Below are 25,973 nucleotides of genomic sequence, written 5' to 3'. Positions count from 1 at the left end.
TCCACTCTCCAAATTCCCATCATCCACACAAAAACCCCAAATCCAATTCTTCTTATTATTCTTCCTCAATCCTCCATTCTCAATCCACCATTCCCAATCCTCTTCCTCTGCTCCAAATCCCATGGCCATGGCCACTCAAGCCACCCTCTTCACCCCATCTCTCTCCACTCCCAAATCCACCGGCATTTCCATTCCATGGAAGCAATCCTCAACTCTCTCCTTCCTCACCTCCAAGCCCCACCTCAAGGCCGCCTCCTCTTCCCGCTCTTTCAAGGTCTCCGCCGAAGCCGAGACTTCTGTCGAGGCTCCGGCCGGATTCTCCCCACCCGAGCTCGACCCCAGCACCCCGTCCCCGATCTTCGCGGGCAGCACCGGAGGACTCCTCCGGAAGGCTCAAGTGGAGGAATTCTATGTCATAACATGGGAATCCCCTAAAGAGCAAATCTTTGAGATGCCGACCGGTGGCGCGGCGATCATGCGAGAAGGGCCGAATCTGCTGAAATTGGCAAGGAAAGAGCAGTGTTTGGCTTTGGGGACAAGGTTGAGATCAAAGTATAAGATTAAGTATCAATTTTATAGGGTTTTTCCTAATGGGGAAGTTCAGTATTTGCATCCTAAAGATGGGGTTTATCCAGAGAAGGTGAATCCAGGAAGGGAAGGAGTTGGTCAGAACTTCAGGTCTATCGGGAAGAATGTTAGCCCTATTGAGGTTAAGTTCACTGGAAAACAAGTGTATGATTTGTAAGAAATTTAATTTCTTATGTTCTTATATGCTCTTTTTCTTTATGATGTCAATTATGAATCATACTCTCTTATATTAATTCTTATAAGTGTATGTTCTTGATCTTCTGTTCTGATTTTGTCTTGTGGAGTTATGATTTGTGTGTTAGATGTAAATTTGTCAGTTGTTTTTAGTGATCATGCTAGAAAATTCTGTGATGAAATTGATCTCTTTTTGTGTATGTGCGTATGTGACTTGCTTATGAGGTAAATTGGGTTATTTTGTTTAATTTCATTAACTATTTCGTAACACATAACTTTCACGAGATGAATGTTCGGGTTCTCCTAAACAGCTTATATTGAAACAAGAGATTCTCCCATATCATAGGCTTCACTCTAAATTTTGTTTAACATTTAAGTTTTTTTCAAAATCATTACTTGAGGATTAGATTTGTGTTGAGCTATGATCGGCCCTTGAGGTTGTTTACAAGAGTGTTGCAAAATTTTTTAAAAAAAATTGTTTAACTAAAGTCTCTTGCATATGAATTTATTAAAGTCAATCACTTTTTGTTCTCATATTTTTTGGGGTGTAGTTCGCCATTTTGAAATATTTAGAAACATACATTTAATTATTTAAATTTTAGTTTTAGACTTTAAGTATTGATTTTAAATAACTATTAACATTTTTTTAAGCAAACTTTAATCCTTTAAAAATCACTCTTAAACACTTAAATTTCAATCGATGCATCGAGGAAACTTTAATCGATATGCACCTACACGTTGCTATCTCGAGTCGAGTCACGTGTTTCAATTACAGCTCACTTGGAATGCTCCATTTCTACAAAATAAATATATATGTATATAGAAATATTTAAGAAAATCACAACCATGTGTGATAAAAAACATATATAAAAGTAAATTTTTTAAAGGAGATCACCGTTAGAGAAGATACAAAAGATAGTTAAAAAATGGACTGTGTTGGTGAGGTATATAATTAAATTTTTCTTTAGCTACTAGTTTCATTGTCGTTTCCTATTCAATTAAAATTGATTTTCACTTATTGGTACTCTCAACCACTAGTTTAAGATTTTGGATGAATTGTAGTTTAATAATGGTTGACTGCGATCTCTATCTCCGTAATAATTGTTCTCAAATAGCTCCATGAGATAAAAAAAAAAATAATTAATGGAGCCGTTTCTTTTTCTCGGACTTTGGCAAATCCATTCAATATATAAAGATTGTGAAAAAGAAACACAATTTCAGAAAAATAAAAACAATGCTTATCTAACATATCTAATAGTTAAAAACTCAACCTTTAAATTTAGTCAAGAATTCAAATATATGTTTGTAAGAAATGTGAAAGTATACTGAAAACAGTAGCCAAAAAAATAAATACAAACTTTTAGAACTTGAAAACTAAAGAGTTTGTTCAATAAACAATAATACTAATATTTGTGGTGATTTCATTATATCTAAAATTTGAATACATTGTCAATTTTGTTTTAATTATTCAACTTTTTTTGTTTTCAATATACCTACCAAAGAGGTCCTAAAAGTTCATTTCTATTTCATCTCCATATCGTGTCCATTAATAATCTTTGTTATATTTGGGGTTTGTCCAAGAAAGAGTGAAAAGTGGGATAATAATAAAATAAATAAATATATAAGCTAAAAGCCCCTCTTTTAATTACTACTATATTTGTAACTTTAAAGTCACTACACAAACAATAAGAAAACAAAACTAAAAAAAAAAAAGAAAAAAAACAATACACAAAGAAAGGGAGGGAACAAAAAAAAAAGTGGCTAGAGGAGATTTTGTTTCATTTCTAGGCTAACATGATGGATTCCTATAGTCTCTTATTTAGGGGCCCTTTCTTTCTTCTTCTCTTTCCCCTCTCTTTATCAAAAGCTATCAGACTTGGTTGAGCTTGCAGGCTTCAGCTCCATATCCATATATGAACCTCGCTGTTTCTTCCGTGTACACTTGCGTCTCGTTGTCCAGTCTGCGTAAATTGTTTCCAATCTTTAACATCTCCAAAGTTTTCAAATAAATCCCATCAAAACCAAAATGGAAAAAACGTCTACTTACGACTTCCGAACTGCTTTGCTTAATGTAGAGGCAGATGAGAATGTTTTTCCATCAAAGTACTTGTTTTCCCCTGTGATTCTTTGTTTGATTCTCTGGTCCAAATCATCAGCATTCAGATTGAAAGGGGTGTCTGAGGCCTGCAATTTTCAACACAAAAATCTCCCTTAAAACACATTCCAATCAAATGATAAAAAAAGAAAACTAGATTCCCATTTGAAAGTTTATCAGTTTTGAACTGATAAAGTTTTGTATTAATAACATACATGTTATCGGATTATTGTTGTCACACCCCGCCCCAAATTACCCAACTGAACCCAGGATGGTGTAAAACGACAGTAGACCTCGGGTGTGCAATAGAATTTACTGTCAACTTCCTTAAACTTTACTTCTTTCAGTTTAGTAGCTAATCTTGTTTCTCTACTTTGATTCTAATGGACTTGACCAACCATTTAATAGTAATAAATGGTGATTCCAAGTGTACATAAGCACTACTAGCTTCGAAAGCAACCTAGAAACACGATTTAGTTTAAAATGTCGAATGGTCTCTAGATCTGTAAACTCGTTTATTGGTTAAAAAAGTATGCCAGCATGAAAAAGAGATGTCATTTTCCTTACCATAACCCAACCCCAAGTATCAGCAAAGGAAGGAATATGGGCAGAATAAGGCACCACATCTGCAGATTATAAAGAAAAACCATCAGCCAATGCATTAGTTTGTTTAAAGTATTAAGTTTCGACTAAAGTCAGCAACAATAATATAGCCTAAAGTTTTGCTCTCACATTTAAAAACTTGCTTTAGAGTATTGTAGATGCAGGAAAACACTTCAGTATGGCTGAAAATTCCAGCTGGACCAGCCTGCAAAGACATCGACAACTTCAGTTCCTAATCTCAATTTATATTCACAAACTTCTTTCATTTTCATCTCTCACACTTACCTGAGTGATAAATATGCCATCTTGCTTCAATCTAGGCTTCACAGTATACTCATAGAAAGATTTGGTATAGAGTTTATAACAAGGACCACCCTCGATTGGGTCTGCGAGATCACCAACAATTACGTCGTATAGCTCAGTTCGATTCTCAAGCTCCGCTCTGCAACATAAACCCCCCAGAACTTATAGCAACCGTAGCAACGTAAGAATTAAATGTGCTAATCGAAACCAAACCTGGCATCGTTAATGATAAGTTCAAGTCTTGGATCACAGAAAGCTTCTTTGTTTACTATCAGGTATGACTTGCAGAAATCAACAACTTCCTGCTCATTTGATTAATAATCCATCATGGTTTTAGAGAGTTTTTTTGTATCTTTTATTGGATTAACAAAGAAGAAAAGGAAACGAATTCGAACCTCATCGATGTCACACATTACCACTTTCTCCACAGTCTTATGTCTAAGTAGTTCTCTTGCTGTGGAGCCTTCACCTCCTCCCATGATAAAAATGGACTTTGGACTGAGTAAAAAACATCATACAATAGGAAGATATTAGTTAATATTTTACACCTAAGACTCTATATGGATAATTTAACTATTAGGCATTGCAAAGTACTTGGGATGATGGAGAAGTGCAGGGTGAACAAGGCATTCATGGTAAATGAATTCATCAGTTTCTGCACTCTGTAGTTTTCCATCGATAACCAACGCCTTCCCGAATGGCTTTGTGTCGAGTAACGCGATATCTTGATACTGAGAAGCTCCAGTATGTAGTATACTACAAGATTACAAAGTAAGCAGATTTTGTAAGACAAGTAGTGAAGAATAATCCCTAAACTAAAACTCCTTTTTTTTTTCTTTTTTTTTTTTGTGTTTTAAGGTTTCTTGTCTGGCTTTTCCAAGACCAATGGATTATTTTATTGAGTTATTGATTTAAAGTGAAAGGGAAAAAGTGTTTCACTTTTTAAAAGATTTCATCCCTATTTCAACTTGATGGACCTCACAAAGTCTAGCAAAATAGCCACAGTAAAATATCCAACAGACAGCTTAAGAACATTGAGAGTATCGTTAAATAAGCTTGTCTCAAGAACCCCACTTAAAATAATCCCAAAAAGTACTATTTTGGTTTCATAACTATTTGGTTTTTGGTTTTTTGTTCTTACGAAACAAACTTGTTGTACATCATAACAGAGAAATTGGAAGTAAGAAAACATAAATATCAAAAACAGAAAACTAAAAACAAAATCCTTACTAAACAAAATCTAGACAGGGCTTCTTTTTTTTCTTTTGTGTGTGTGGAAATCAAATGTAAAGAAAAGAAAAAAGGGTTACCTATTAAGAGCGAAGGACCATCTTAAATTCTCTTCAATTTCTTCTTCATACCAACAGCTTTTTCGATACCCATTTAAAGAATGACCCTTCTCAATAAGCTCATTCCCATTGTTAACCAAATTAGCAGAGGAAACATCAGCCATTGTTGATGCAGAGAGAAGAAACTCTGAGGAAAGAACAAGAAATAGGAGAAGGATAGAAATATTTGATGAGGAAGAAAGGAGGGAAGATGGGGTATTTAAGGAAGGAGAAAGCAATGGAAAATGTAAAGAAAAGTATGGTTTTGATTTGGAAATTAGGAAAAAAAATAGAAAAAGAAAACTTAAATAAAAAAAAAAAGAATCGTTTTGGATTTTCGCAATGTTTTTTCATAGACCAATGTTTGAGATTTTGTAAGGATGATTTGGTCGCATGGTTTTTACTTTCTTCCTTCTATCCAATCTAATAAATGACAATCATTACACGTTTCTTATGCATGTGATATTAACAACAAACTTAATTTCACTTAGGATTTCTTAGCTTTCATGATCAAATTTCATATTATTTTCTAATTTTTGTCATCTAAGTTGTACAATTTCTCAAAAACAATATTTTGTATCGAAATCTTCAATTATAGATAGTTAAAAAATACTCCGAGTTATATTTTATCATCTAAGTCCTACGAGTTCGAATAAAGTTAGTATTTAATCGTAAAATTTTATAAATAGTATTTATAACTATTTTATGCAGCTTTGAAAACATGATAGAGACTAAATTTGAAGTTTAATGGAAGCATAGGGACCAAATATGTAATTTAAAATATTTGGTTGGGAGGAGAAAAGATAAAAATAAAAAGATGATGATTGAGAGGGTGACAAATAGGCGAAAATCCAGGTAATTCATTTCTTCAAGAAGAATAAGAAGAATAATAATAATATTATGTGTGTGTGTGTTAGAGAGAAAGAGAAAGAGAGAAAGAGAGAAAGAGAGAAAGAGAGAATAGGGGAAGAGAGAGAAGGGCGTGCAATGGGAACCATCATAATATTCTCTTTGCTCCAAAAGATATGAATGAGAGCGTGCTATGCCAAACCCACTCATCAACATCACCATACAAATACTACATCCAACCCCTCTCAACAAAATTATATATTTATTTATTTGTTTCTATCTCAGTATAAAAAAAAATTTAAACAAATCTGTTCGAGAGTTTTCTTTATCACTTTTTGGGATTTCATGCGATCATTACGAAAATACACTTTCTAGATATTTTGAGTTCGGATTATATAGTTAAAAAATGTAAACAGTACTACAAGTTAAATTAAGCATCAACATGATGCATTAGAACAACCAGTCTCTCCATTTACACAAATTTGTTTGAAAAACTAAAGATTGTGGAGTTTTTTCTTTCTTTCTTTAATTGATGTAGGAGTATGTTTTGATTTTGAATGTGGTGTGTCGGTAGTAACTGACATGGGAGAGCATTTAGAGGGGAAAAATGGAGGTGGGTGGGTGGCAATGGTGGAGTGGTGTGGTGTGGTTTGGTATTAGTGTTGTGACCAACATGTTTAAAAATCATACCTTTGTGGAGTGATGATTTGATTCACCCACCTCTTGTTTGGGAAAGCTAATGATAACTACAAAGCCCTACAAGACTCCTTAAGAACCAACCTCTTGTCTCTTTCTTTTCTTTTCTTTTCTTTTTAATATCCATTTTTCTTCCATTGTTGGATTGGATGACCTGTAAAGTTGATTACACTTGGCATTTGGTTCAAGTGATTTTCTCTCATCATTCTACATCATGGGTTAGAATCTTAATATCATAAGCATGCTTCATTAGAAATTATGGGTGCTCTTCTTCTTCCCTCCAATAGTGGCAATTTTAGGTCTTCTCATCAAGATTTTCATCTCTAGTTTCTTATCTTTTTATTTTATAAAATTTATGTCTTCTAAATTAGAAAAGGCATGAGTGGTTGTCAAAGTTGAATTTTTAAATTCATAATGTACCACACAAATAGAAAATCACTTTCCATTTTATTTCAACCCCTCGAAAATAAATATTTATATTCTAAATTTTTGGAATCATAGAAGAGTCCTTTACCCGTCTTACATAAATAAAATGTATAAAGTTGAGTACATATAATAACTATTATTATTTTACAATAAGTTGTTGTCCTCCTCATAAGAGACTATGAAAATAATTGATGTCATCTTTAAAAGGGAACATTTCCTAATTCAAGTAAAACTAAAATTTGATTTCTTTTCTTAATTTATTTCAAACTATACATCAATTTTTGGGTCAAAGAAACTGATTATTTTTACTGAGAAAAATTAAATGTGTTTTATATTGAGAACCCTTCTAACTTAATTTTTTTTTAAAAAAAATACTATGAACATTATTTTGATTAATAATTTCAATTAACTAATGTTTTTTTTACACTTCCACGAGTTTTAAAAAATCCACCCTAATTATACTTGTTGAGAAAAAAAAAGATTTTGGTTCAAATTATTTAACCTTTGAATATTATCTTAATCAAAGCTTTGTTTACTAAATTAGCAGCAAACTTATTTTTTCTTCATGTAAATGTTGAATTTGAAAGGTAAAAGGACAAGATTATTGCCTTTTTTACAATTGAATGATACCATTTTTCTTCCTCGTTTTTCAAATCATCCATTGTTTTTCTAATGTTCCCTAAATTTGCAAGAGAGTTTTGTATTTTTTCTTTTCATAAAAAATAAAATAGTGTTAATATAATATCAAGTGAGAATTACTCTTAGGTAATCTTGTTTTAGAAGTTTTTCGTGGCATCACAAACTATGCTCATCGTTCGGAAGTAATTTTTCATGAAGCAAAGTCATTTTTAAATGTATGAATATCACTTTTAAAAAACTTGAAAGTAAAAGAAATTTCACAAATTTAATTATAATTTAATCTCATGTTCTTAGATCACTAATTTGTCATTTTTTATAATTCTCCAAATTAAAACTTAAAAGGAATATTTAAGTTCAAAAATGGAGGTTGAAATCAATCAGTGTCGTTATCCCCTACAATTTGTAGGAATTAACTAAAAACAATTACAAAATTAAATTAATAATATAAATAACGTTATTATAAATACAAAAAAAAATCGTTGAAAATATTTATAAAATATAGTAAAATTTTAGATTATATTAATGATAGACACTAACTTATTCATAATAGATATAAAATTTTACAATAATTTATAAATATTTTAGTTCGTTTTATTTAAAAATGTTATTACCCATCACAACAAACTAATTTTGGTTTTAGTATAAGCCTAACTTGGCAAGGTATGGCTGGTAATAAAAGCATATAGGCTGCTACTACTACCAAATAAAATCAAAGAGAAAGGATAAAAGCTTATCTTTAGATCTTTCTTCTTTGCACATTGATTGGAAAAATTTGTCTTCACAATTGTGCACCTCCAACAAATAATTTATAATTTCAGCATATCAATTTCATAATATACTCAACTCAATCCAAAGTGGAGTCCTAATTAAATTTTATTATGTCATTATATCATTTGTTTTCTACGTGACAATATAACTTTTCTAACCAAGATTTGTCTTTAGAACCTTTTATCTTGAAGTTCGAAAGTTTAATTTGTTCGCTTGTGTTTTAAATAAAATATGTGTATTTTATCACTAAAGTTTTAACTCGGTCATTTTAGTTACTAATTTTCAAAAATAGGCTTAAAAGCTTTGATCAACTAACAAACCCATCAAATTTATTAATAAAATTGTTAAAAAAACACGATGACTTGGAAAATTCAATCAACTCCATTGATTTAGTTCATTGGTTCACCAAAAACAACTCAACCACTTCAAACTTAACATTAATCTTTTTAAAATATTATACTTATATAAAATAGTTATGTAAGTATAAATTTCTTTAATAATTTATTCTAAGAAAATTTTGATAATCTAGATGAATATTGAATTGTTAATCTTGATTCTATATATAAAAATAATTTTAAAAAATTTTTTAAAAAATTATTTATAGGACAAAAATTTAAATATATAAATGATCCGATTAAGGTGAACCAACCCAATCCAAATACTTTATGGTTGGGTTCATTATTCAATAAAACTTATTTGGTTAAAGAAATATAAACAATCTAATTTGTTATAAAAAGTGTTTGAACACAACTCGATATCCATCAAATTTTAAAAAAGAAAATCGACAAAATAGCAAATGAAGAAACATTTGTTATGTTGCATAATACAAGAGATTGTCTCCAAACACAAGAAAACAATCGAACAAACCATAATGTTTGAAAGTTTGATATATTTGTTGTAATTGAGACATTCATGAAACGAATATATATATATATATATATGTATTACAAAGGGGAGAGGAGGGGTTCCAACTTCAACGGTGCCTTCCAACATTTGGGTGACCTTCTTCATCGACGTTCTTTGAGTTGAATCTGGACGAATACACCACAATCCCACCATCGCCATTCCCTTGTACCTTTCCAAATCCTTCAAATTTTCCGGCTTATCTGCCACCACCGCCCCACACAGAACCCAAATTACTCTTTAGTTGGTGATCAAGGTCAGGATTTAAAATAACACTCACCTATTATTACTATTCTTCAACTTTCGGGGTACTTTTTCAAAGGGTTAGAAAGTTCGTCAACCAACTTTTAGACACCTTCTCCAATGATTGTTGTCGGTCAATCTTTCACCACCACCTCTAGTAACTCTACGAGCGAACTTCCCATAATCAACTCTAGAGGTTGTCACCATCAACCAATTTTGAAAAAATTTAAATAAAAACATTTTTAGTATATATAACAAACAAAAAAAAACTCGTATACACAATACACAAATACTTTTAAAAAAGAGTTTTAAAGCACATTGTGTTTTTATTTTAAGAAGTTTATGAAAGGTGTATAAATAAAAATGAATTTTTGAATAAGACATTACATTTCTTAGTTAAATTGCATGATTTGATTACAAATTTTAGGGTGAACTCCATAACTCGTTACGTTCATGGAATGTAAACAAGAAAAGCAATCAACTCTAGACTTTATGTTAATATCTATTACTTTTCACTTGAGAAGAATGTGATTTTCATTCATTATCAAACACGTTTCTTTTAATTGATATTGGCATTAAAAATATATATGGAGGTGAATTAATTAGATTAGGCTCAAATTTTGGCATAAAATCATACCAGTTATTATTAATAACCTCAAGAAATAATTAACAATTGTTTCTTAAGGAAATAATTGACTTCATTTAAAATGTTAATTTTTAAAATTGTAATTGGTGCTTAACTACTATCCTTGTGGACTCACATAGAGCGTTTGCAAATTAGATTGGGCTTATTGGGCCTGGGTCCCAAAACGGGGTCAAGTCAGCCCAACAAGCACAACCGATGGGCCTGCTACGTGTCCTACCAACCAGAGAATTTCTTGAAACTTTTATCAAACAGAATTCCAAGTTAATTTAGAAGTGATTTAAAATCGATATTCTCATTTTCAATATCATCCTAAGTTTTTTACTGTCAAATACAATTTAAAACCAATTTTGATGATATAAAATTTTATTTAAAAAGCATAAAATCGAATATTAAATTAAAATAAATCTAAGTTTCTACCCTCCTTCACTCCCAAAAAAAAAATCCTCAAAAATAAAATTGTATTAAAAAGTTGAAAATTTTCAACGAAAGAAATTGGTGATTTATCCAACAAGTGAAGTTATAGTTGCCGAGTCCAATGATGATCAATTGTTGTCCGTTTGATCTAACCCAATTCCTTCCCACAGTGTAAGCGTCCACACCGTAAAACTTGCCGCTATCGTTTTTCCCTATTTTCAAAACCAAAATTGTTCGCTTCTCTTTCTCTAGGAAGCTCTAGAAGACGATCAAGCTTTCTTTCAATGGCTTTTATAAATTACTCTTCGCTTTCCCCTTCTTTATCTTCACCGGCTTATCTCGTATCTTCTAAAGGTTTCTCATTGCTCTTTTCCTTGTAGCTCTCTGCTACTGAATTTTCTGTCTCGTTGCTTGCTTCTGCCACCTGCTTGCTCGGCTCAACCATTTTAATCGCTATTGTTCCTGGTTATTTCTCTTTTTCTTTCTTCAATTGGTTGATTACGGAACTGGGTATGTCTTGTTCTTAGATTTTCTTGGCAATAGTTAGCAATTTTCAATCTGTTTGTGCTTTTCTAGACTGGGCTTGATGTATTTTGCTTTTTTTTTCCTTCGTATTATTAAAGTGACCGAGTCTTTGCTGAATTGGCGAATTTTTTAATGCAAATTCTTTTTCTTGCTTTCTACTGTTTACGTAGAGAAATGATGTTTGGAATTGCCTGGAAGGTGTTTGTTAATGAAGTGCTTATTAATTTCAACGTGTATGCTGATGTTTGAAATGTTATAATTGGATTAGAGAGGTAGATTACAGTTGATCTTGTTTATGAAATTCCTGTCATAGTATAGTGAACCTGCCTATGTGAAAGAAATTTTGATTAACAAACGTGTGTTCATATTTAGAATTCAATGTTAAACAGTATTTTCTATGATGTGTAAAAAAAAATATCCTGAGTAGTTTACATAATGATATGGTCTGTGTTTATAACACCTTCCGAAGTGATACAGTCAATCTTTATTTGTCCAACGTGTGTATCTCCTCTTTCTCTGTTATAAGTAAAACGAGTATAGACATTTTGCTCTTGTGTATTCCTTTTGAAGTGTTCGAGAGATGATTGAGTGGACTTTAAATCCCATTTTAAAGGATAGAATTGTTGATTATCTTTTTCATGTCCTCTAGCGCAATCTATGATTAGTGATGGCAATGAGTTACCAACTGAAAACTAGACCTATATATTGATCAAAATGCAGATTATGGCTGAACCAATATACACCGTAGCTTCTGATAGTGAAACTACTGGGGAAGATAGAACAACATCAACTTTTCCAGAAATTGCAGTTGGAATTGATATTGGTACATCACAATGTAGTATTGCAGTCTGGAATGGATCTCAGGTAGAGCTTCTTAAGAACACAAGAAACCAGAAAATTATGAGATCATATGTCACCTTCAAGGATGACACTCCTTCTGGGGGAGTTAGTAATGAGCTAAGCCATGAGTATGACATGCTCTCTGGTGCTGCAATTTTCAATATGAAACGCTTGATTGGAAGAGTTGACACTGACCCAGTTGTTCATGCATGCAAGAGCCTTCCTTTTCTGGTGCAAACTTTGGACATTGGTGTTCGTCCATTTGTTGCAGCTTTGGTGAATAATGTATGGAGATCTACAACTCCTGAAGAAGTTTTGGCAATTTTCATCGTTGAACTGAAAATGATGGCTGAATATCAACTAAAACGACCAATTAGAAATGTTGTTTTAACAATTCCAGTTTCATTCAGCCGATTCCAGCTTACTCGTGTGGAACGAGCTTGTGCAATGGCTGGACTTCAAGTTAGATTGATGCCTGAACCAACAGCAGTAGCTTTGTTATATGCTCAACAACAACAGCAGGCTGTACATGACAGCATGGGCAGTGGAAGTGAAAAAATTGCTCTTATTTTCAACATGGGAGCTGGGTATTGTGATGTTGCTGTGTCAGCCATAGGAGGAGGGGTGTCACAGATCAGAGCCCTGGCTGGCAGTCCTATAGGAGGCGAAGATCTACTTCAAAACACCATGAAGTATCTTTTGCCAAATTCTGAATCTATATTCTCACACCGTGGAATTGATGAGATCAGAAGGATGGGGTTGCTCCGAGTTGCGACTCAAGATGCTATCCACAAGCTCTCATTCCAGTCTAGTGTTGAAATCAATGTCAGCTTGGGAAATGGGTCAAAGTTATGCAAGGTTCTTAGCCGAGAGGACTTTGAGATGGTGAACAGCAAGGTGTTCGAGAAATGTGAGAACCTCGTTAAGCAATGCTTACATGATGCACGACTGGGGATCGAAGATTTGAGTGATGTAGTAGTAGTTGGTGGCTGTTCATATATTCCAAAGATCAGACATCTTCTGATGGAAATAAGTAAAAAGAAGGCACTTTATGAAGGAATAGATCCTTTAGAAGCTGCAGTTTCTGGTGCAGCTTTAGAAGGTGCAATAGCATCAGGCATTGGCGATCCATTTGGCAGTCTAGATCTTCTTAGCATCCAAGCAACGCCTCTTGCCATTGGAATTCGAGCTGATGGAAACAGTTTCATTCCAATTATCCCCAAGAACACCACAATGCCAGCACGCAAGGAGTTGGTTTTCACAACAATTCAAGACAATCAAAGTGAGGCCCTGATTGTTGTCTATGAAGGCGAAGAGACCAGAGCAGAGGAAAACCATCTGCTTGGCTATTTCAAAATCATTGGAATTCCACCAGCACCCAAAGGAGTCCCTGAAATCACAATTTGTATGGACATTGACTCTTCAAATATGCTTAGAGTTCTAGCTGGGGCAACACTCCCAGGTGCTCAACACCCTGCAACTCCTTACATGGAAGTCAAGATGCCGACTGTGGATGATGGACATGGCTGGTGTGCAGAAGCTCTGCATGGAAAATATGGTGCCACCATGGAATTGGTTACATTGCGGAAGAAAAGCTAGGTGATTTACCTAGGCCAAGCTGTTGTGTTTGTACATTACACTTTCATATAACTCATAAGTTTAATACAGGTACATAATGAAATAATGTATGGTGGGTTGTAACTGTTACACTGCATGTTTTGAATTGTCAATAGCATCCTATAATATAAACTAAGTAGGAACTCCTGTAAGTTGGCGATGGTGTAGTTATGCAGAGATCTTTTAAGTTGTAAGTTATCACAAGCTTGTCAACTGTATCCATAGGTTGTAGCATGTTCTCTTTGATCATAATATTAAAGGCTTGACATCTGACAATGACTTGACCTTGATGCACCAAAGACGCAAGGAAACAATTTGTTGTTTCAAATCACTCACCAAAATAATTTTCTTATGGTTCTTGATGTCTAAGCAGAAAATTCCCTAGATGTCAAATTCCCTACGACAGAGATAGGAGATTTGTGGTGCAATGATGACCTAGTCTCAATTTTTTTTAGACTATGTTTTATGATCTCGCTTACATCTTGGACTGTTCATATTAGACCTTGGTTGTTTACGTTAGGGGAGCTTGAAAATGACTTCATCATGCTAAACCAATGGCAAAAGGACGAAAATTTGTCAGTCACTACCCACGATGATTTCATATGTTCGCTGTTCTCTTAGATAGAGAACTTCCTCCCCAAATGCATTTGGATTTAAGAGAACGTATCCTAATTGAGTGAGATGTTCCATTTTACTAATTAGCTTAATTTTGTTCCATCTTAAAAAGGGAACTTAAGGTCGGGTGATTTAACAAATCAACCTCATTAAACCGTTTAAACTTACACATTAGTAACAATATTTTTCTATCTTTTTATACTTTTCATGTTTATTAAGGAGTTTGATAATCATTCTTATCTCTATATTTTTCTATCTTTTCATACTTATCATGTTTATTAAGGAGTTTGATAATCATTCTTATCTCTATTTGTTATCAGGTAGTTTCATTTTATTTTTTAATCTACATTTTATGACTACATCCAAAATACGAACTTACTAATTTTGGTTTAAGATCTATTGGAACTAAATATTTCCTTGTGAGTTCAACATTTCCTTGATTCTTATACACGTACGAGAAATTTTGTACCGATAAAAAATCATCAACATTTGTTTTTATGTACTCAAATGACTTTCTCAAGAAATCTCTTTCAACATAATACCCATCATCTCACCGTCCAAATCATTTTAAAAAATGAAATTGAGAGAGAGAATAAGTTTCATGTTGATGTGTCCATATTCCTTTGAAAAGATCTGAGTAGTACCCACCAAAACTGCAAAGAAAAACCAAAGACTCCTACACTACAACTAGTAAACTCCAAATAAAACCTCTGCACAAAAACTCTTTCAAACTCTAATGTCTTGTCCTCATCTAATTCACATTAAAACTAACAACCGAGTAATAAAGCCTAATTTACGGACCCCATCTTTATAATAAAGAAAATAAAACCACAGATTTTGACGATGACAGTGTCACCATTAGATTCCAAACACAAAAGAGCCACTGATTTTACGACGTCATCTCTTTTGGATGAAATAGAAACAGAACAGCACCAATTCACTCATCCAAAACGACATGTCGAATACGACACCAAAAGATTAAAAAAGAAAACACAACATTATAAAATCTCACTCTCCAAAACTACATGTGTTCTGATTCTTATGTCTGAACCAATCCCCCCTTCTTCTCACTATATCTCTGTGCTTTGCTGTGCCATTGTTTCAATTCCCAATACCCTGTTTTTCATATTCACATAAACCTCCATTTTGACTTTTCTCTTTCAACTTCAAAAAATTTAAAAAAAAAAAAAATAAACGACACATATTCCTAATTCAGCTACCCACTTGCTCTCTCATGGTTCCATGTATTTCTTTTCTTTTTCTGAATTCTTTGACATAAAAGTCCAAACTTTCTTCTTTTAATCTTGGTGATTCGTTTATTAAATAAATACCCATTTGACTAAATATGATAGTGAAACCAAGTTTAGTATTATAAAAGTGGTGAAGATTCCTAGTACATACTAGTAACAACAACAACTTCATTCAAATAGTCTTCCAAGTTAAGTTAAAGCAGAAACTAATATAGTAATTTAAAATTGATTTGGCAGTAAAGAGACTATTTATAAAATTCTATGGACTGTCTTTGAGGTTTTACCAAATTATAGAGATTAAATTTTAGTTTTCTCTGAATCTTAGAGACAAAAAGTGTGTGTAACATTATTCACAGCAAATAGTATTCAATGTAGAAACTGAGAGTACAATATGAAATAGGGGTTTCAAACTTGAACTTTTTAGTCAAAGCTGTTCATTTTTTGTCCCTTGATCTATGCGCGGTGAGTAGAATGTATTAGATGGGAAAAATAACAATGGAATGAGTTTTCCTTTCTATAAATTAAATAGTTGCGAAAAATTTAGAGGTGATGTAAGCATTATTCGTTCAAAACTATAAGCTGTTGCACAAAATAAATGTAACGGAAGTATAGATTTTTATTTCATCCTTCATCTATAATGAGATAAAAATGAATTATGTAACTACAATTTCATGTTGATATTTGATAGTATGAAGTTGGATATCAAAGTCAATTGACAATGAAAAAAGTAACTCATTTGTTTTAAAATGAGAGTGAGTCTTCTATGAGATCATCTCAAAATGTCCCTTTGAGGTTGTGTTTAGTTAGGTTCAACAATCTTGATTGGATCTTGATTTTATTTTATTGGATCTAACACTCATTTGAAATATTATCTTTGATGAGTAATAAGATGAGAGTTTCATCTAAAAAACAATTGAAAATAAGATGAGTAACTAGTTTATTTTCTTCTACATGTTATAGCGTCACATCAAAAAAGCCTAACATCTAGCTAACTGTCAAATATTATTACTTAAAATAGACAAAACTATACTATTGGAGTTGCAAAATTTCACAAAATTAACAAATGAATTAAATACACAAAGTCACAAATATATATATATATATATATATATATATAATGTATACATAAAAAAAAATATGGATTAACAAGAAATTAAATAGTTAGACTTGGTGTGTTCTGTTTTGTGAGGTTTCAAACAATCTTGACATCTGATCTCACCGGTTCGACCACGCTACCCATTTCCCATGCATATTCTTTTCTCTTTTTCTTTTATTATTAACGTTCCAAACCCCCAAAAACGTAGACTTTGCAAAATTAAAGAACCACAAAGTTCAAAAAAATAAAAGGACAATTTGCACACCATTTCACACCCCGTCTAGCACGTTGTCTTCTTGTCCTCAAACTCGAAGCTCTTTTTCTTCTTTCCCATCTCGGTCCTCCCAAACTCAGTCCACCCCCAACTCCGTCTCAGTTATGTCATTTCAATTACTCAAACACATTCACCCCCATCAACTCGGTCAATTATTTTTACTAACTCATGACCATTTTTCCACTTGATTCATGTTATAAACTTTCGTATCTTCTTGTCTGTCTATAGGGACAACTCCAACTACTGTGTAGTGGTAGAGGTAGCGAAAAAAAAATAGTGATTTTTTCTTTTCTTTTTGTTTGTTTTTTCTTCTCTTTTTGGGTAATGGATCAGAACCGTTGAGACATTGACACGTGTCGACGTCTAAGATGTGGTGTGACGATGGAGATTAATCCACCAAGTGGGGGCCTCATCTTTGACCTGTAAACCATTTCATCGTAGGGTCTTCTGTAGAATTTCAAAACAGACCGGAAAGCTTCCCGGTTTCTTTCCGTTCTACTGACGTGGCACTCTCTTCGGAAGAAAACCGCCGGCGATTGGAGGAACGACGGCCGTGGGGTCCTTGGGGGGTTTTTGATTTTACCCTTCTTACCACCACCGTCCATGGCAGCGCTTCTCGGCGGCAGCGGTGTTGACGGGAACAGGCTTTTCCTTGTCAGTCTCGAGCTGAAACTACTTGAGTCGTTGATTTCACCACGTGGCATCCTGGCAGCCGGAGATGCGAAGGACAGGGAACGGGCGTTGAGTGGGGAGATCAGTGCGGGGCCCAGTGGTGAAGGACTCGTGGGTCCTACTTTGGACGCTGACGTGTCTGTTAGACTGAGGTACCATGGCTTTAGTGAGTCAAAATGATGGGATACGGTGAAGGAGAAGCGTGATGATGCGGATGACCCGATCTTTCCCGTTGATTGTATTGATGCTTGATCGAATCGGAGGGAGGAGGCTCGCGGATAGGCAGCAAAGTCGTTGAACTCTAATGAATCCTCAAAGTCTAGAGATGATATCACCATCGTCACCGCTGATAATTCAACGAACGCTCGAACACCCTGCAGTTTCATCGTATTAACTTATTATTAATATCAACTTCAATATAATTTAGCTTTTTCAATAAAAATAAAAACTATTTTTATCCGATTTTTATAATGTTTTAAATCCTATTAATCGCCTCATTTTTTCATAAATCCTAATGATAATTTACGATTACAATTTAAGTTTGTGTTAAAAATTTTAAAATTCATCATTCAAAATTAGGTGGACCACCAAAATCAAAGAAAGTTATTTTAAATGACAAAACATATTCAAATACAATAAAATATCATCATTTATATGTAAATCGTCCAAAAATACTATACTTGTCGTCATGATATAGACAACCAATAATTTATGGACAATCACTATAATATTTTTTTATATTTTATAAATATTTTGTTATATTTAAAAATACACCATATCTAAAATTACCATTTCAAACCAACATAATCAAAATTATTGTATTTGCAATTACAGAGTAAAAATAAATAAAATTTAAATATCATTTTTTGTTTCTCTATATATTAGTTTCTATATTTTTAGGAGATTGGTAAAAAGTGACTTATAAACTATTTGTAGTTTATGACAAAATCAAATATCTACAAAGTGCAAGTAGTAAACGTCTTTTAATATTTATTCAATTTAATTAGTTTCACCACCACTGGTTTTAGTCACTGTACTTCTAAAAGTAATTGTGTTCGATACATTCACTTTCATTAAAAGTAATTCTTTGAAGCCATAAATTTGTACTTTCATGTTACATTAAATTTATTCTAAAATTTTCAAATGAAGATCAACTGCAAAGTAAAAAGTAAAATTATAATTGAAATAAACAAAAGCTTTTTATTAAAATAATAAAATAAACCAAAGCCAAAAACAAAGTTAAAAGAAGGGGAAAATATAGTCTTTGAACTAAAATAATGTATCTGAAACAGTTAATATTTAATAATAAACCTCCAAAAAAGAAAACCCACCCACCATAGGAAGCAAAAAGAAGCTGCATAAAAATTTGGTTTTTGAAAAAAGCACAGTAGACATTGGACAACAATCAACTCAACAAAAAGCAAAAGACAAATTGTTTTAAAAGTAAAGTTATACTCAAACCTAAACATATAAGCAGTAGCAGAGTCAATACTAAGTTTTTCATAATTAGAAATAGAAAACTACTGAAAATAGAAAAAATAAATTTATATAGATTAGAAATATTTGAGTTGGTGATATTGAGGAGGCTTGAAAATGAAAAGAAATTGAAAGAAAAATACCTTCCAAAGATATGAGAATAAAGAAGGAGGATCAATAACAAAAGCAGAATGAAGTTGTTGAGGATAGAATTCAGCCACCATTTTGAGCATTCCCACTAATAAATTCATAAAAGCCGATCCTGACCTGAAAAAGCCTGCATTTTTCCCACGCTTCAATACATTTACTCCATTATCCCAATCATCAAGTTAAATTTCATTTCTTAAAATCTGAGCATAATTTTAAAAAGAAAAAGAAAGTTAATTTCTGGGTGTTTCTGCTTTTATTTAATTAGTTCATCTGTTCAATCTCCCACTAAAGTGTAGTACTCTACTGTGAAAATTGACCAATTCTAAGACATTACCGATTGAGACATTTCAATTCCCGATAATACCCTTCCCCTACTCCTCCGCCCTAAAAGTGGTGGCTATTGACAACGACACCGCCGTTCCACACCGGACAGTTTCTGAATCATATCTCAGAAATAACTCACCCGCCCTTCCGACATGTCGTTCGTTTTTCTTTTTCTTTTTCTTTTATTTTCAAATATATTGAACTTAATTTAATTCTAATCAGTAATTACTTACTTGCGTCAAAAAGTATGATCATTTGGTCCACGTTTTTGGGCATGGTCCCAATGGCTACTTCTAGCGTGAACACTACCAAACGAGTAAACCTATTTGAATAAATGAAACAATATCAGAAAATTAAATTGGAATTATATCATTATCATTATTTTTTTTTTTATATATATAATGGGTGGGAGTTTTGATTTTACTCACAGTTTTTGGGAATGGAACTTGTGATAATCCTGCTTAAACCGGAAAATCTGCAAACAAAGTGCAAAAAAACTCACTTTTTTGCCCATGTGAGAGAGCAATAAGAAAAGAAAATTAGTGAAATTGATATGAAATGGTTACCACGACGGGGCGAGATTCTTCGTCGTGACCAGCGACATAGGCGACGCCATCCGCCAGCTCAGTGGAGAATTCATCGGCGATGAGATGGTCTGTAGATAAAGGAGAATATTCGGAAGAAGAAAAAAAGTAAATAGAGGTTTTGGTTTTTTTTTTTTTTTTTTTTTTTCTGTGATGTGGTTTTTAAAAAGGAAAGGAATGGAATCACGTAGGGTAGCTTTAATCATTACTATGAAGATCATGCCACTACTTTAAAACGTTTATATTTTCGAAGGAAAAAAAAAAAGGCAAGATTCTTCAATATTAACCCATAAAAAAGAAGAAAAGAAAGTAAATTTACCAATGCCAATGGTCTCTCTCCAAGAAAGACAAGCTCTCAAGCTCTTAACAGCTTTCTTCACATTATCTCCTTTAGCCTTCAGAAACCGCTCAACACAAGCTGTATTACAAAATTTCTCCTACAAAAAGAAAAAACCATAAAATTTTTAAATTTGAAGAAAACAAAGAAGAACATATATTAAAATTTAAGAAATGGGTTTAGTTTGGTTTTCTTTTTTGTTACAAACCTGTTTGAGGGAAAGTGGGGATTGTTTACGAAGAAGATGAAGAACAGATTGAACTGGTTGTTGATCATTTTTCCCCATTTTGATCTCCAAGAAAAAACAATAATCCTCCTGATAAATATACCAAACTTCACCTTCACGCAAGATTTTTTTCTCTTTCAAAAAAAGAAGGAAATTTGATCGTTTGGAGAGAGAAAGAAGAGAGAGATTGGAGTTGTGAGTTGTGAGTTTGAATAAATAAAAATGGCCGGGGAGTGGTGGATTTGGAAGGCTTCTATTTATAGTGGACTTTGGATGAATAACGCCGTTATAAAGGAAGGGGCTTTTCAAAAAGAGGGAATAAAAAACGGTAACTCTCTCTTCTATTTCTTTTCTTTTGGTCAATGAGTTTGTTTTCATATATAATATTTTAATTCTGTTCTGTGACGGCAGTTTTTAACGGAAAATTCAGTCGGCGGCCACGCCGTTAACTTCTCGTTTCTACCATTCTTTTTTTGCTTTTACACTATATTTATTCTTTGGGTTTCGGTTCTTGTTTTTTTAGGATCAGTTTTTGTTTTTTAAAAAATAAAAACTATGACTCTTTTCATCATATGTTTTCTTTCTAAGTTTTCTAAAACACAACCATTTTTAAAAATTGAGTTGTTAATAACTTTTTCTGTTTTAAGAATCAATCTCAGAATTCCATTCTTTTAACCTAAAAACCATGGATGGTAAAGATACTTCATTTTTAAAAACTAAATAGTTAAATTTGTATGAAGGGTTTTAAATCTTATTTGATTTTTAAATTTAAAAATATTACATTTTTATTTTTGAGTTTTAAAAATCTTCAACCTAACCTTTATTTAACTGTGGTCAATTAGTTTTCACTAACTTTTGTATCACCATTAATTCCAAATAGTAAAGTAAGCATTAGTAACATAATATCCTAAGATAAAATTGTAACAATATCCTAAAACTTATAAACCAAACTAAAATTTATACTCAAACCTCGATGAAATTTAGAAAGGAAAAATAAAATTCTCTCTTTGTTAAAAATAAAAAGGGGAGAAGGAGTGTGAAATTCGGGTTTTCCCTCAGTGTTTTTTGGGTTATATTTCATTTACAGCTTGTGCATGGTAATTTGGAGGAAAAGAGAATATTGCAATAAATGGGAAGGTCTCTCGTAGGCTGAACGTAGGCCAATGAATGGAATTAGCTGATACTGATATTTTTAATTTCGTCTGTTTTCTCTTTTATATATATATATATATATATATAATTATTATTATCATCATTGAAAATATGACATGACAACTATAATATATTGATCATTAAATTCATGATTTAACAAAAAAAAAATTAAAAAGAGAAAAAGAAAAGAGTCAATTTCAAACAATTATGTTTTGTTTAAGGTCCTCTTCATTAGTTACGTTTGGTATGGGTTTGTGGACATTATTGATATTCACAAGCCTATGTATTTTTGCGTATTAAGTCAATAATGTATTTGTTTTAGTTATTGCTTTCGTTTTAAGTATTTTTATCCATGCAATTTCCTAACTTTATTTTAATATACATGTTATTCAATTTTTGGTTTCATTCAATACCCCAAAGGAAAAAAAATAAAATAATAATCATTATATAATTAGGTTTAATTTTTTAATTTCTTCTTATTATTTCTTCCTATATCATCTTAAAATAAAATAGTGATATTTTAACTCCAAGAACTTAAGTTAGAATTAACTTTTATTTTACTATTACCATTAAATGCTAACAAATAATAAGATCGGTGAATACAATAACTACTTGAGTTACATTTAGAGTAAAGAGAAATAATAACTAAGAATAAAAGAATTATTAAAGAAATCAAAATTTAAGGGTAAAAAGAGTGTTTTATTTATTGATTGATTAAATAGAGGATTATTATTGGATGATAGAGTAATGTAATGATGTGAGTATGGAATAAGGGCAGAGAAAATGAGTGATTTTAAAAGTGAAAACCCGTGAACGGATATCGCGGAATAATCAATTCAATCACACGTACCATCCAAAACTCCTCTCCATCTTCATCCACTCTATTTTTCCCCCTTCCTAATTATTCCACGCTGGATTTTATTTTCCTTTTTAAAAATAATTATTTTAGTTTATTGGGTTTCATTTCATTTAATTAATTGGTTTTCCCATTTGCATTTATGTTGTCGTTGTTAACATAATTAATATTACAACTATAAGGTCAATTCCAATTGACTATACTCCTAACTTAATTAATACTTATGTCTTACTCTTTCACAATATTCCATCACCTTTCATTTTCTTTTACTTTCTCTTTTAATATAGGATCTACCCACACGCTTTTATTTTTGCTACCCTTCATTTATTTTATATTTTTCATTCTCAATATATTTATAAATTTATATATAATCTTATTCTTCCTATCATGTAACATGTTGATTTTAGTTCATGTACATTCAATAAATCTTGAATAATATAATATTATTCCTTACGTTGAGAAAAAAAAATTATTTATATTTACTAAGTTTAATGCTTATAGATAACAAATGTGTTGGAAGAAAAAGGAACAAGGATGACTAGCAATATTATAGAATTTATGAAATATGCATGGATTAAAATTAAGTCTTAAACTATAATGATAAAGTGAGTCATGTCTTATTACATAGCGACCAAAAGATGTTTAGTTTGATCATTTTTCCACTTCTATATCATATAAAAGGTTCAAACTGAACTTTTCAAAGAAATTTACACTTCGATAAAACTTGGCTAAAACTCACACACCTAATGAACATAGTATTAACAAGTTGTGTAATCAAGTTTCAACTACTGTAGGGTTTACTCTTAGCTTAAATACAAAAAAATGAAACAAAGAAGAAAAACAATAAAAAGTTTTCTTCTAGATTTTTGCTATAATATACATATATTTATAAAATAACACAAATAGAAATAATAATTATGAAATGCAGAATAAATAAACAGTATTAAAAAGTGAGATTTTAGTCTGTAAAATAGAGAGAACAAACACAACACATAAACCCACAAAGTCAAAGCCTTGATAATTGTCATCCAATCTCGTATTAAAAGAAACCTGCCCCTAACTCCGTCATTGTTACGCCGGTTCTCTCATCTTCCCACACGTTGCAAACCTAAACCTCCAATCCACCATCCCCTCAATATTTTCCTTTTTTTTTTTCCAATAATCTTCTTAATTTTGTGTTTCTTAAACTTCAATTTTATGCATTTAATTTATGAATTTTTAAAAATTTAAGACATATCCTTATAAGGCATTCAATTTTATGTCATACTATAAAACATGTTATAATTTAATATAGTGGCAGGTATGATATAGTTTTCCAACTTGAAGTATTATTTTAGAAAACAATGGATTAAAGTAATAACAATTAGTCAAATTTTTTGAAAAAAAATGAATTAGTGAATAAAATGATGTGATTTAGGCGTTTTCCAAAGCTGAGAATTGAGAATTGTAGAGGTAACTTTATCGTGATAATTAAAAAAATATAGTAATAAAGAAAGGGTGTTGCGTAGTGAAAAATAGCCTTCTCTTTGTCTTCTTTCAAATTTGGGCACATTTAATAGATTCTTTTTCTCTTTATCTTTGACTTCTATTTTTTCTCATTTTCTTTTAATTATTTTAATTTCCTTCTACGTACACACCCATGATTCTCCAATATCCAATACATTTACATTTGGCTTCTCAATTTTTCTTTTTTTAATTCAAAAATTTCTCTCTCTCTCTATATATATATTAGTGTGTGTGACAATCATTTTCATATATTATATAGGGTATATGAAATCATGACTAATAAGGTTTGGAGAGAGGAATGCTATTGTAAACCTGTGATGATGTGAAGTTAAAATTACAATTTTGTCACTAAACTTTATAAAAATATCAATTTTGTTCTTAATGTTTCTTTTACAAAAATGTCAAATATATACCTTTGTTAAATTTTTATTTTGTATTTAACTAAGTCTATGAAGATATTCAATCATTTATAAATGAAATGAACTTCATGTAATTAGTTAGGAGATGTCCTTTCAAGTGACGGTTTATTTTCTAGTTCACTGTTCTTGAACCGAATCGTGATTATTTGGATTATTGGCTTCTTTGGACTTCATGTATTATAATATTAAATATGATAAATTTCAAAAATCACTTAACACTTAGATATTCTTAAACTTTCAAAATTAAAAATTAGATTTCAAAACTTATCCGAAGTTTAAAAATGAACTTTTAAACTTACAATTTTGTATTGATTATATAATTTTGAGACCATATTTCATCATTTATATTAGTCCAATTTTATCACCTTTAAAAGTTTAATCACTAGTTGTATTATTGAAAAATTGAAAATATCATTACAAGTACTACCCTACTACTGAATAGTTTTTGTAGTTTTTCATATTAAATAACACCAGTAACATCTAATCTAATTGGCCATAAAAGAAGAAGCTGCACATGTAATGTATCTTATAAAAGATGTAAAATCTTTCCTTTCAAAAACAATAGTAATAACAATAATGAGTCAAATATCTTTTCATACACAATGATAAATTATATAAAATTTAATAAACATAAAATTTAAAATTTAAATAGACATTCTTAAACTATACGGTAAAAAGATTGATTTCTTAGTATAAGTTAGAGATTGGAAAATTTAAACCTAAAATCTTGATTCTGAGTGAACTTAATTAACGTAAAAACATTGATTTGATTCAAATTTGAATGTTACCAAAACTTATATTTTAACATAATATACATATAATGTTTGCTATATATATATAGAGGTGGGTAAGGTTTGGTACAAATGAAAACGTGGACAATGACTATACTATAAAGGTGGCATATCCTTCCACCTACCCTTTGAATTTTTATTTTCATTTTTACATTTTTACATTTTTATTTATTTTCCTTTTTTTCCCAACTCGAGAGAGAGAGAGAGAGAGAGATTTCAAATTTTGAAACAAAACCCTCCTTTTTTTCTTCCTCATTTCTCTCTCTCTCTCTCCACTTTTTCATATGATTGTTTTTGGGTCACCCACTATGTAACAAGTGTAAACATATTATTATTATATACTATATAGTTTATGATCACATAATATAATAATTCAAATTAATATTATTCACATATTGCCTTCCTCTCTGGCTTTACTCTCCAACTGCTTTTATAATGAGAACACCCACTTGAAGTAGAAAAAAAAGTATGGTCATGCAGGATATATATATTTTGCCATTACCTTATCATGTATATGAAAATATTTTTGGTTGCCATTTTGGTTTATTAGTAGGGTCTATTTTTGGTTTACTTTCTTTTGTGTGTGAC

At 31.6% G+C, this 25,973-nt stretch overlaps 4 protein-coding genes across 5 annotated transcripts; 2 read left to right on the top strand and 2 right to left on the bottom strand.

Moving 5' to 3' along the window:
- LOC101207214 (photosystem I reaction center subunit II, chloroplastic-like) lies at positions 1-962 on the top strand. The gene has a single exon (XM_004134093.3). The coding sequence runs from the start codon at positions 122-124 to the stop codon at positions 743-745; it is 624 nt and encodes a 207-aa protein (XP_004134141.1). The 5' UTR covers positions 1-121; the 3' UTR covers positions 746-962.
- A 1,399-nt stretch (positions 963-2,361) lies between these two features.
- On the bottom strand, positions 2,362-5,302 carry LOC101221818 (thermospermine synthase ACAULIS5). The gene is made up of 9 exons (XM_004134399.3): positions 5,074-5,302; positions 4,358-4,519; positions 4,159-4,261; positions 3,977-4,065; positions 3,746-3,902; positions 3,590-3,665; positions 3,425-3,483; positions 2,810-2,946; positions 2,362-2,723 (listed from the first exon to the last, which is right to left on the bottom strand). The coding sequence occupies exons 1-9, from the start codon at positions 5,214-5,216 to the stop codon at positions 2,633-2,635; spliced, it is 1,017 nt and encodes a 338-aa protein (XP_004134447.1). The 5' UTR covers positions 5,217-5,302; the 3' UTR covers positions 2,362-2,632.
- Positions 5,303-10,888: 5,586 nt separating this feature from the next.
- On the top strand, positions 10,889-13,933 carry LOC101206971 (heat shock 70 kDa protein 8). Of its 2 annotated transcripts, none has more exons than XM_004134092.3 (2): positions 10,889-11,140; positions 11,921-13,933. In XM_004134092.3, exon 2 carries the CDS (start codon positions 11,924-11,926, stop codon positions 13,637-13,639), a length of 1,716 nt encoding a protein of 571 aa, XP_004134140.1. In that variant the 5' UTR covers positions 10,889-11,140; positions 11,921-11,923; the 3' UTR covers positions 13,640-13,933. The 2 variants fall into 2 exon arrangements, with proteins under 2 accessions (XP_004134140.1, XP_011650982.1); XM_011652680.2 differs by having other exon boundaries at positions 10,889-11,185.
- Positions 13,934-16,642: 2,709 nt separating this feature from the next.
- On the bottom strand, positions 16,643-20,895 carry LOC101206735. Its single transcript, XM_004134091.3, has 7 exons — positions 20,644-20,895; positions 20,418-20,535; positions 20,081-20,169; positions 19,943-19,989; positions 19,748-19,836; positions 19,184-19,317; positions 16,643-17,938 (listed from the first exon to the last, which is right to left on the bottom strand). Exons 1-7 carry the CDS (start codon positions 20,719-20,721, stop codon positions 17,222-17,224), a joined length of 1,272 nt encoding a protein of 423 aa, XP_004134139.1. The 5' UTR covers positions 20,722-20,895; the 3' UTR covers positions 16,643-17,221.
- Positions 20,896-25,973: the final 5,078 nt, after the last annotated feature.

This window comes from Cucumis sativus, chromosome 3, assembly GCF_000004075.3.
Source record: "Cucumis sativus cultivar 9930 chromosome 3, Cucumber_9930_V3, whole genome shotgun sequence".
Taxonomy (NCBI): Eukaryota; Viridiplantae; Streptophyta; class Magnoliopsida; order Cucurbitales; family Cucurbitaceae; genus Cucumis; species Cucumis sativus.
Note: the sequence above shows the minus strand (reverse complement) of the source record. Positions and strands in the feature narration are given on the sequence as shown.

Bases quoted from the DNA above. Each gene is read 5' to 3' on its own strand.
- LOC101207214 (XM_004134093.3), top strand. From the start codon at position 122: ATGGCCATGGCCACTCAAGCCACCCTCTTCACCCCATCTCTCTCCACT.
- LOC101206735 (XM_004134091.3), bottom strand. From the start codon at position 20,721: ATGGGGAAAAATGATCAACAACCAGTTCAATCTGTTCTTCATCTTCTT. The intron at 19,837-19,942 runs GTGAGTAAAATC...TTATTCAAATAG, and splicing joins AAGTTCCATTCCCAAAAACT to GTTTACTCGTTTGGTAGTGT. The intron at 17,939-19,183 runs GTATTTTTCTTT...ATGAAACTGCAG, and splicing joins TATTCTCATATCTTTGGAAG to GGTGTTCGAGCGTTCGTTGA.
- LOC101221818 (XM_004134399.3), bottom strand. From the start codon at position 5,216: ATGGCTGATGTTTCCTCTGCTAATTTGGTTAACAATGGGAATGAGCTT. The intron at 4,066-4,158 runs GTTCGAATTCGT...TCAAATGAGCAG, and splicing joins TAATGTGTGACATCGATGAG to GAAGTTGTTGATTTCTGCAA. The intron at 3,666-3,745 runs GTAAGTGTGAGA...ATGTCTTTGCAG, and splicing joins ATGGCATATTTATCACTCAG to GCTGGTCCAGCTGGAATTTT.
- LOC101206971 (XM_004134092.3), top strand. From the start codon at position 11,924: ATGGCTGAACCAATATACACCGTAGCTTCTGATAGTGAAACTACTGGG.